We start from the raw sequence: 11418 nt of genomic DNA, 5'->3' as shown, positions 1-11418 counted from the left end.
AGCTATGGCTGAACTGACGAGAATTGAACTGAAAGCAGAGTAGTAATCAGCAAGGGAAGAAAGCCCTGGAGCAGATAGGAAAAATAGTTGTGGTTGATTAAGTTCCAGTCCTCTGGGGAGAGGCAGGATTTTGAAACTGTGTTCTTCGGAGACCATCTCGAGGAACGTGCTTCTCGTCAGCGAGAGCACAGTTAAAAAACTACATGGTATCTGCTTGATCCCAGAGCATTACATGGCATATATATGTGTGTGTGTGTGTGTATATACATACATTTTATATATATATATATATATATATAAAAACCACCACCACTGGTTATTTGGTCGAAAGCTTTCCCCTCCACGTCACGCAGTTCCGCGTAGCTCGTCTACCGCGTTACCTCAAAAAGAAAGGTTATCGCACAAAGCTTTCTTCAGGATGAGATCCCAAACAGCGCCGCACGGTCACGGACTGCCCGATACGTGTGCCCCGTACCGGTGTGTCACCGTCCTGCTGCGGGGGAGCTCGGAGGTCAGCCGCGGACCTGGCAGGTCAGCATCCCGGCTTGGAAGAAATCCTCGCTCCCCGCTCCGGGCGCAACAAGGCTGCTCCACCCGTGCAGCTCGGGCACACCTGACGGGGGACACGCACACGCGGGACCGTTTCCTGGGGGAGCCCCACACCAGCGCCAACCCCAGGCCCCAGTGCAGATCCGCTCCCGTGTATTAATCAACTCCAGCCACCCTGCCTTTCCACGGCTCAGCGGCGGGGCTAACACTTGGGAGGCCGCGTAGAACAGCACCACCTGGCGACACCTGCCACGGCGCCACAGCCCTCAAAGTTTTGCCGGAATCTAGCTTTTCATTGCGCGAAGTTGCTATTAGATGGGAGGAGGCAGTAGCCAGGCGCAGGGGAGCCGCGTACGGCCCTGCCGCCTCGGCGGGCGGGCGGGCAGGCCGGCCGGCCGGCGGGCGCTGGCTTCGGCTGCCGCGAAGGCAGCGGGCAGACGCTTCCCCCCGACTCGAGCGCCGGCTGCCCGCGGCCGCCCGGGCTCCGCCCGTTGCGCACCCCGCCGCGGCCCAGGCGGGCTCGGCGGCGGCAAGGAGTGAAGCCGCGGGCTCGGCAGCGCGGGGCCGGGGCTCTTCCCCCGCCGCCCCCCGGAGGGCGGAACGCGCCGCGCGGGGCCGCGTTGCGCGGGGAAGAGTGCGCGGCGGCACCGGCCGGCGGCGGAGGGGGCGGGCCGCCATGGCGGTGGACATCACCCTGCTCTTCAAGGCCAGCGTGAAGACGGTGAAGACCCGCAACAAGGCGCTGGGGGTGGCGGCGGGGGACAGCGCCAGGGACGAGCTGCTCAAGCGGAGCGCCGCCCGCTCCAAGAGCGACTTCACCAGCCGGGCGCGGGAGGTGGTGAGTGCGGCGGCGGGCGCCCAGGCCCCGGGACGGGACGGGACGGGAGCGGCGCGGCGCGGCTGGGTGAGACGGTGACGACGAGCGGCAGCCGGGCCCGGCCGGCGGCTCCGCCTGGGCGCCGCCGCGGGCAGCCCGCCCCCCTCACCCCCGCCTCGGGGAGCGGGCCGCCGCCTCCGGCTGTTCCCCGGGGGCCCGGGGCGAGCGGGCGAGGCCCGGAGTCGGCCGCAAGCAACCCCCGGGGCAGCTCTTTCCCACACGGATGTGGGCTGGGAGGGCGGCAGCGCAGCGTGAGAGCCGGGAGCCCGGCGGCCGATGTGGCGGCTGGGGAGGGCTCCGAGGCCGCCCGTCGCCCGCCTGCCCCCCCCCCCCCCCCCCCCCCCCCCCCGCCCCGGGCGGCGGCCCCCGCTCGGCGGCCGGGGCCCGCAGGGCCGTCCCGGGGGCGCTCTGCTGGCTGCCGCCCCCTCCTGCGAGGGCTGAGGCTCCTAACCCTGCGAACCCGGCTTTCCTCCAGGCTGCGCCGCGGTCGTGCGCGCGTTCACGCGAGTATTTCTTGGTGGCGGTTGCCACGTAAGAGAACGCCTCCATGGCACGTAGGAGCATAAGCGTTCGTAATGTCGCACTCTAGGTGCTGCCTGTAGTATGGTGGGTTGTTTTCTTCTTCTTCTGTCACGCAGTAGGGCTGTAAAGTGCCACTTCATGCAAACTACACGTGAAAAGGTAATCGGAACGTTTTAAGACTTGAAAAGGCAAGCGCAGAGAAGTTGAGGAATCGCAGAGCCGAAGGCAGACCAGCATTAGTAATAGTTCTCAGTCCACAGTCATGCTCTAAAACCAAATTCGTTGCAGATTATTCTTCTCCATACTGAGTAAAAGTCAGGGGAAAAAGTCTGATACCAAGGCAGGGTTTGAATAACGCACGTTTAGTAAGGTATTGGACCGTATTTTGAAAACCTAAGAGAAAAAGACTGCTCAGTACACTCCCTGAGGAGACAGGCTTACAGAGCACATATGCAAGTTTAGGACTAAACAAAGAACGCACGAGTAACCTTGTTCTGTTGTTTTCTAAGTTTTGAATAATTTAGTTTTCAAGCACAGGTATTAATGTCGTGTTTCTGTGCTCATTGCGCGTTTCCCAATTCTGAGAGAGAGTACTCGGAAACGAATGCGTTTTCTAACAATTGATGTTTGATGTTCATTAGCTCAGTGATTGCTTTGAGGCCTAAGCAGAGGGTGTTGAGTTGGGTACCTGTTAAATGAACGTATAATTATTAATCATTGCAAAAAGTTGATTTTAGTGACTTGCCAACTATGTCTTCTATGGTAGGGATTTATCTGCAGTGATCACACCAGTCCATAAAACTACATTCAACATCTTTGTCCATGAGATCTACCTTTCTTCTCCCACTGCATCTCCTGATTTTAACTAAAGATGTTCCACGTTCTGCAGTGTTAGAGAGAACAGGTTCCTTAAGTCTTACCCCAGAACAGGGCAGCTTTTTAAATTTTTAACACAATTTTTGTGTGTGTAAATTCCTAGAATTCTAAAAAGGGTTGAAATTTATCACAGGGCACCATGTTGACATTTATCTGCATGATCAACACAGCTGCAACTTTTAAATCTGCCATTCGGAACTCCAACACTTGGGCTGATGCTGAGGGGAGGTTGTTACCCTCTGAGGGTTTAGGACTAGATGGCGTTTGGATGCTTTGCCAAAGCGTTTCATGGTTATTTGTGGTGGCAGAGGAAGCAAGAGGAAATCCAAGGTTTTGGGGTTCGATTCCAGGTACTTTTATAGCTGCAGATTTCTGTTCATTGCCTCCAAAGCTTTTTACCTTCTGCCCCATTGCCTCCGGTACTGTCTCTGCACTTCAGTTCCTTCTTCTCAGTTTCAGTGTCTGTATTCCAAATAATTTATAGCCTCAGACTAGGCTCACACCTACTTCTTCCTCCCTCCTAGTCTTTTCTCTCTTCTCTTTCTACCACCAATGCTCCCTTGCTTTTGCTTCCTCCCAGTTTTGGTTTTCTTTCTTAAGTTCTGTTCATACGCAAGTCTAGCCTCACCTTCATCTTCTTCTCACTGCCCAGCCGTAGTTCTGTGCACTGATGGTGTGCTATAGCTACGTCCTTTTCCTTCTGCTTAAGTCCTTTGTTCCCCCCTGTTTACAGCTACTATTTCCTCTTGGTGCCAACTTTCCCTCTGAGCTCCTCGTCCTTTCTGAGTTTCTTCAGGGCACTGTCCAGGGAACAGAAAGAAGGACAAAGATGTCAACAAAAGTATCTTCTTTAATTGCAAGAGCTTCAAGTGAAATAAACAGCTAATGCCAACATGGATGAGCTGAACAGTCTGTCTGAGGGGGACAATGGATTTAATTAATGGTACTTGCATAAACAATGACTTTGGAGAAAAAGCCAAGGCTAAAAATGTGTTGCTGAAGCACGTCTGAACAAAATTTCTGTCACCGTGCTGATCAGTGAGGAGGATGAGATGGATTGGCCTTGCTCTGCTCCTTTAACTCAGTTACATTTGTGACAGTGAGCCAACAACCTGCCAGACCAGAGACCACCATTTTAATGTGTGAATAAAACATTGAAACTGCAGCTAGAAGAATAAGCTTTGTAGTAAAATAAATTGTGATTCTAATTGCTTGTTTCAGCCAAGTACAATTTGGTTTGATTATGTATGTGTCAAAAGCTCTTTCAAATACTTTGTTGTAGCCTTGCAATTAAAAATTTAGCTGCTTCTACCAAGACTATGCAACTCAGCTTGCAAATGTAATCTTTGATAGATGCATTAATTCTTTAAGGTACTTCTTTTTTTAAAAGCTCCCCAAAAGCTAGTGAATTCTTCCATGTCTGTATACAGGTTTTTTTGTTTATTGTTTAATCTGAGGAACGTATCAAATGGTTAATTAGTATTGTCTTTAAAACTTCTGAAAGATACTGGTCAGAATCCATATAGGATAACAGTGGAGACCCCGAATAACCTACACCTAGTCACCAGGTTCCTTATGCCTTATTTGGTTGCAGAATAAAATAGTTTCAGTTGGAAGGGACCTACAATGATCATCTAGTCCAACTGCCTGACCACCTCAGGGCTGACCAACAGCTAAAGTATGTTATTAAGGGCATTGTCCGAATGCCTCTTAAACACTGACAGGCTTGGGGCATCAACTGCCTCTCTAGGAAGCCTGTTCCAATGTTTGACCATCCTCTCAGTAGAGAAATGATTTCTAATGTCCAGTTTAAACCTCCTGTATTGGTTTTGCATGGCAAGGTTTTGGTAGCGGGGGGTGGGGGGATTACAGAGGTGGCTTCTGTAAGAAGCTGCTGGAAGCTTCCCCTGTGTTCGAGAGAGCCCATACCAGCCGGCTCTAAGATGGACCCGCTGCCGGCCAAGGCCGAGCCCATCAGCAATAGTGGTAACACCTCTGTCATAACATATTTAAGAAGGAGGAAAGTTGGGACGGAGAGAAACAGCCGCTGGAGAGAGGAGTGAGAACATGTAAGAGAAACAACCCTGCATAAACCAAGGTCAGTGAAGAAAGAGGGGGAGGAGATGCTCCAGGCGCCAGAGCAGAGATTCCCCTGCAGCCTGTGGTGAAGACCCTGGTGAGGCAGGCTGTCCCCCTGCAGCCCAGGGAGGTCCACAGTGGAGCAGATCTCCACCTGCAGCCCGTGGAGGACCCCATGCCAGAGCAGGTGGGTTCCTGAAGGAGGCTGTGACCCTGTGGGAACCCTGCGCTGGAGCAGGCTCCTGGCAGGACCTGCTGATCTGTGGAGAGAGGAGCCCACGGAGCAGGTTTCCTGGCAGGACTTGTGACCCCGTGGGGGGACCCATGCTGGAGCAGTGTGCTCTTCAAGGACTGCACACCATGGAAGGGACCCATGCTGGAGCAGTTCGTGAAGAACTGCAGCCCGTGGGAAGGACCCACATTGGAGAAGTTCATGGAGGACTGTCTCCCGTGGGAGGGACCCCACGCTGGAGCAGGGGAAGAGTGTGATGAGCCCTCCCCCTGAGGAGGATGAAGCGGCAGAAAATAATGTGGGATGACCGTAAACCCCCATCCCTGTCCCCCTGTGCCGCTGGGGGGGGGGGGTTGTTAGAGAAATCTGGGAGTGAAGTTGTGCCCAGGAAGAAGGGAGGGGTGGAAGGAAGGTGTTGGGAGATTTGGTTTTATTTCTCATTACCTTACTCTGGTTGATTTGTAATAAATTGAGTTATTTTTCCCCAAACTGAGTCTGTTTTGCCCGTGACGGTAATTGGTGAGTGATCTCTCCTGTCTTTATCTTGACCCACAAGCTCTTTGTTATATTTTTCTCTCCCCTGTCCAGTTGAGGAGGGGGAGCAATAGAACGGCTTTGGTCGGCACCTGGTATCCAGCCAGGGTTAACCCATCACACCTACCCTGGCACAGCTTTGAACTATTCCCATGTGTCCTATCACTGTGTACCAGAGAGAAGAGCTCAGCACCTCCCTCTCCTCTTCCCCTTCTCAGGAAGCTGTAGAGAGCAATGAGGTTGCCCCTCAGCCTCCTTTTCTCCAAACTAGACAAGCACAAAGTCCTTAGCTGAAGATCTCCGTTTGGCACGCAGATGTGGAAATACTGAAATACTTGTGCAGAGTCTACACACAGACCTACTCCTTTCAGTGTTATATTCTGGGTAGGTTTGCCTGGCTTCTTGCAGGTAGAGCTGTGCTGATGCTGCTTGCACTCCAAGCTGTGTGAGGGGCAGCCAGCCCTGGTCCAAACATGCGGCAGCACAGCTGGAGTATGGGACTGGGAGGGTGCTCAGCCTTGCCTGGGGCAGCCGCACAGCTGTAGGATCAGAATTCTCCTTTCTAGTGCATCCCATGGAGGTTTTGTAGCATATTATTAATGTGTCTGAGCACTTGGCTGAACTGTATTAAGTGATGTAACTCTCTCTATCATAGATATTGTATTTTCTCCTCCCCTGCCCCCACAGGACTATGAGTTTTGCTGTACGATCTGAGGACTGTGGAAATGTTTACTTTTTTTTTTTTTTTTGGCGTCTTCGTATCATAGGCAGAATCTAAGTGGTGTTTAAGAAGGAGGACTGAAGGTGCTTAGCATTTGGAGAAGAAGCTGGCAAAGTTGTAACAGTTCCTTATTTTCTGTTGAATTTCATTTTTCTTTCCGAAGAAAGCTCTGTGTCTGTACAGCGGGCTTCAGTATTTGTGGCAAAGTTTCATTGCACCTGGGAGATAGAGTTATTCTCAAACTTAACATGATTTTTTTAGGTGGATTGAAGTAGGCATGGGGAATGGAATATAAGATCTCTGACTTGAGTCAATACTGCGTGGGGAAACCAGTTTAGAGATGGGGAGATACATTTTGTGTGTTCTTGGTATTTTGTGTTAGTCACAAAAAATACTTCAGCATTCTGTATTTGTATTTTTTCAAAGCTGACTGTTTTATGCTCAGATGTACTGTATTGCTGCAGTCTGTGTGGAGCTGATGAAGGTTTTTATACTGAGACCAAGTTGGTAACACAAAGATGTTACAAGTTTATCTAAAACCATTGTAATGTTAGTTGCAGAGACTGCTGTTGCTGTTGATATTGTTAGACTGTGACAAAACTGATCTGTTTGCCTATGGATGCTCTTCTAAATCAAAGAGGAATGTTATGGCTGTGATCTTTTGAAAGGATTTTCTTTGCCCCAGCGTTGACCCATCACTGTTTATTTGGTTTGGGTTTTCTTTGGTCTGTCAGCTGCGTTGTACAACCACTGTGTTGTCTGATGTGTAATGAAAGATGACTAATGCTGTATGTATGGTGAATGTTTTTGGCATCTTTCCACCTGTTCACCAGTTATTGACTAGGACCAGGTAAGAAATGGTTGTTGAGGGATTCCCTACAAGAAAGCTACAATAACAGTGACAGGCTTTCCGTTGCTTGCAATTTATAAGAACCTGTTAGAATTCATTATGTATATGTTAGTGCTTTTTGGTCGATTAAAACAAAAGCAATTTTTCTTTTTTCCTTAGGCTTTTACAGTGACATGGCTATTTAAAATGTGGTATACGGGGATATTAAAGTTTGCATTTCTATTGTACTTTTACAAGCTGACATAGTTGCTGTCGGTTGACCCTGGCTGGATGCCAGGTACCCACCAAAGCTGCTCTATCACTCCTCAGTTGGACAGGGGAGAGAAAATATAATGAAAGGCTTGTAGATCGAGATAAGGACAGGGAGAGATCAATTGCCAATTACTGTCATGGGCAGAACAGACTCGACTTGGGGAAATTAGTTTAATTTATTACCAATCCAATCAGACCAGGATAATGAGAAAATAAAAACTAAATCTCAAAACACCTTTGTCCACCCCTCCCTTCTTCCTGGGCTCAACTCCACTCTCAACTTTCTCTACCTCCTCCTCCTCCGCGGCGCAGGGCGATGGGGAATGGGGGTTGGGGTCAGTTCATCACATGTCGTCTCTGCCGCTCTTTCCTCCTCAGGGGCAGGACTCCTCACTCTTCCCCTGCTCCAGCGTGGGGTCCCTCCCACAGGAGACAGTCCTCCACGAACTTCTCCAACGTGGGTCCTTCCCAGGGCTGCAGTTCTTCACGAACTGCTCCAGCGTGGGTCCCTTCCATGGGCTGCAGTCCTTGAGGAGCACACTGCTCCAGTGTGGGTCCCCCACGGGGTCACAAGTCCTGCCAGAAAACCTGCTCCGTGGGCTCCTCTCTCCACACATCTGCAGGTCCTGCCAGGAGCCTGCTCAAGCGCGGGCTTCCCACAGGGTCACAGCCTCTTTCGGGAACCCACCTGCTCCGGCCTGGGGTCCTCCACGGGCTGCAGGTGGAGATCTGCTCCACCGTGGGCTGCAGGGGGACAGCCTGCCTCACCAGGGTCTTCACCACGGGCTGCAGGGGAATCTCTGCTCCGGCACCTGGAACATCTCCTCCCCGTCCTTCTGCACTGACCTGGGGGTCTGCAGGGCTCTTTCTCATATTCTCACTCACTCTGCCGGCTGCTGTTGCGCAACAACTTTTTCCCCTTCTTACATCTGTTATCCCAGAGGTGCAACCACCATCGCTGATGGGCTCGGCCTTGGCCAGTGGCGGGTCCGTCTTAGAGCTGGCTGGTATTGGCTCTGTCAGGTACAGGGGAAGCTTCCAGCAGCTTCTTATGGAAGCCACCTCTGTAGTCCCCCTGCTACCAAAACCTTGCCATGCAAACCCAATACATTAGTTCCTTGGTACGGTATCAGATTTGAGATTAAGCTGAGTTAATGTGCTAAGTGATTGAAGAATTTTAAGGATTAGAGCAGAAGTATTAAAAAAATTGGGCTTGAAGTTAAGTGCTCAGTGACAAACATAAGCAGTTCAAATATGGCATAGGCCCACTTTATGTGACACTTGTTCACAGCTTTACCATGGTCTTAAACCTGCAGTTTTGGTTATTTTAAAAGATTGTCAGTTTTGGAAGGTGTTTGGCACTTGAACTTCTGTCTTAGGACAGTCTTAGGAAACCTGACTATTTAAGCCTTTCCTGTTACTTTTTTATGGCGGGTGTGAGCTACTGGGAATATAACTTGTCAGATATGCTTGCTTCTTAGTTATTTGAAAATATTGAAGGAATGAGAACTTTTTATCGCTGCTGACTGTTCAATATGTGTTGGAGAAATGGAATCAGGGCTGATACAGCCTACTGACAGAAATAAAGATAAACTAACGGTCAGGCAGAATTTCATGGTGGGCTTGATTGCAGCCATGAATGAAATTTTGTGTTTTGCTAGGGAGATTTTCTTCTTTAAGGTTTTGTGAAAAGCTGAAAAATAAAGTGTTGGAGCATGAATTCTTCAAAAGCAATACCAGACATATCTGAAAACATATCCTTGAGAATGGAAAATTTGAAAGGTTAAATGTTTCTAAGTCTTTAAATGCAAAATTTCAGAATGATCAAATGTCTGTGTTTGAAGCTGTTGAACGCATAAGGATGCCAGATTCATGAGGCTACAACATCTGTTACTCATATAACTTCTGTGTATGGATTCTGTAGGATGATTAACCAATTCTTCAAAAAAGTCAGTATGATAGGCCAATATTCACATCCAAAATATGCTTGGCTGCTCTGAACAAATATGTAATGAGGAGGAAAAATCCCCACATAAAACTTGTCTCCAAAACTAGTTCTTGTGAAAGCCAGAACAAATGACACTGTATATAAATTTTGAGCAAACCTTTTAATTACAAGGCCACCTGACTTTTGTAGTATACTGCTCTGGATACACAGAGGTTAGCGGTGGCTTTTTTTGTGTGGTGTTTTTGGGTTTTTTTCTTTTTTAATTTTACATACTCTGAGTATAACAGCTTTTCATGCATACCTGCGTAAGGCCAACATATCTCGTTTGGATGCAGCCCATGGGATAATGGAAAATAGCATTGCTATTAGAAGAGGTGGAGAGCTGTTTTATGCTTGGTCCCAAACATGGGATCTTCCTGCACATCTTTGCACAGTTTGGTATTTAGAGCATTCTTGTAGGAGAAAAAAGGGGTAGAGGTGTTTGTATATGGTGTTTACGATGGCTTAATCTTTGCCCCTGTCACTGCATTAATAAAGCCTAAAAAAGCATGGGGAATGCCCAAACCAGTAGCTGGTCCCCCAAATTGACCACATAGGACCACCTTGAATAGCATGACATAATTATTGACATAGCACAACTAAAAGTGAGTGTTTTTAAACATACATACTTTCTGATCCCTTTCAGACTATTCAGGATCATTTGAAAAGGTACCAAGAATAAAATTCAGTCACCGAAATCGTGTAATGGGTCTGGTTATAGTATATGATCAGTAGCCAGTACATAGCACTAATAGAGAAAGACAAGTCTGCACCCTCACTGGAAAATTTCTAGGGGTTTACAAATCAAAAAAGGTTTGAAAAACATTGCTAGATGATTAGATCTAGACTTCAAGCAAAGAATTCCTTGTGCTTAATACCATTTTAGTATCATAAGAAAAAAGAGTTGGCTTGCAGATTGGGACATACACAGGCTTTTCCACTGCCTACTTTTGGGTATATAGTAGCTTTGGTGGTAGGCAGGTACCAATCTGCTGATGCAGGGAGTAACACCATCCCTGTTATAAGAAGTAAAAGTTCTATGAAACTAAAACTGCCAAGTATTAAATGTTTTATTGGAGTATGACAATAACTACTATGCTGCTGCTTCCGAGTCAAGTTCAGGTTGGTGTCTCCAGTATGTATCAAATTATATCTAAGCTTTTTAAGAGTGAGAAATATGAAAAATAATGAAATAGCTGGCTTGCTATATTAACTTCTTATAGGATGGGATGTGTATTTGCCAGGTCTGGAATAGACCTGAATGGGGCTGAATTCTAAAAATTTGCATATCCAAGAGTGGTAGCATTGAAGTCCATGGCAGAACACAGGCAGTGCTTTGAAGACTGCATGGTCATGTGGTGAACTACTTCTGTGGTACTTGAATAGCTGATACTAACCAGTGCCGTGAGGGAAGTGGCCAAAAATGGTTAAAATGGTGTGCTTTAATGTTTTTGCTTTTGTACTGAAACTAAAAAATTCTAACCTGATTTACTAAGGTTAGTTTATACGATCGTTTTGACTCTAATGATTACATAAGAATAACTCCCATGAGAGAATATTTGGATGCAAGGGAAATATATACTGCTTATGGTATAGCCAATTATAGCCTTTGTTCGAAATTAATGACTGTGCCAAATTTTGGACAGCAAGTGATATTTCAGTTCACTTCTTAACTTTTAATGAGAGGTAAGTTCTAATAAATTGGGCCCATAGCTGAGGTAATTAGAATTAATTCTGACTTCTCCCACATACAGTTATGAACAGTCACTTTCCTCCTCAAAGTTCACTGATAGTGCCGTATTTTGTACTTGTTTACATGCACATGGGTTTCTAGGCAGAAAATGTGGTTCTAAATTATACTTTGTCAAATGGGGAGTTACAGCGTACTACTTTCTAATATTTCAGATTTATCTCTTCCCCTCTGCAAATTATGGTTAAT

General features: G+C 47.9%; 1 protein-coding gene across 2 annotated transcripts in view; it reads left to right on the top strand.

Annotated features, from left to right (window-relative positions):
• Positions 1–1140: 1140 nt before the first annotated feature.
• STX18 (syntaxin 18) overlaps positions 1141–11418 on the top strand; it is a 70902-nt gene continuing 60624 nt past the window's right edge. For both annotated transcript variants that reach the window (XM_049794751.1, XM_049794743.1), the window contains exon 1: positions 1141–1387. In XM_049794751.1, the coding sequence (XP_049650708.1) occupies positions 1226–1387 (162 nt within the window). In that variant the 5' untranslated portion in view covers positions 1141–1225. The remainder of the gene's footprint in view (positions 1388–11418) is intronic.

Source organism: Accipiter gentilis, chromosome 3 (assembly GCF_929443795.1).
Source record: "Accipiter gentilis chromosome 3, bAccGen1.1, whole genome shotgun sequence".
Classification (NCBI taxonomy): domain Eukaryota; kingdom Metazoa; phylum Chordata; class Aves; order Accipitriformes; family Accipitridae; genus Astur; species Astur gentilis.
Note: the sequence above shows the minus strand (reverse complement) of the source record. Positions and strands in the feature narration are given on the sequence as shown.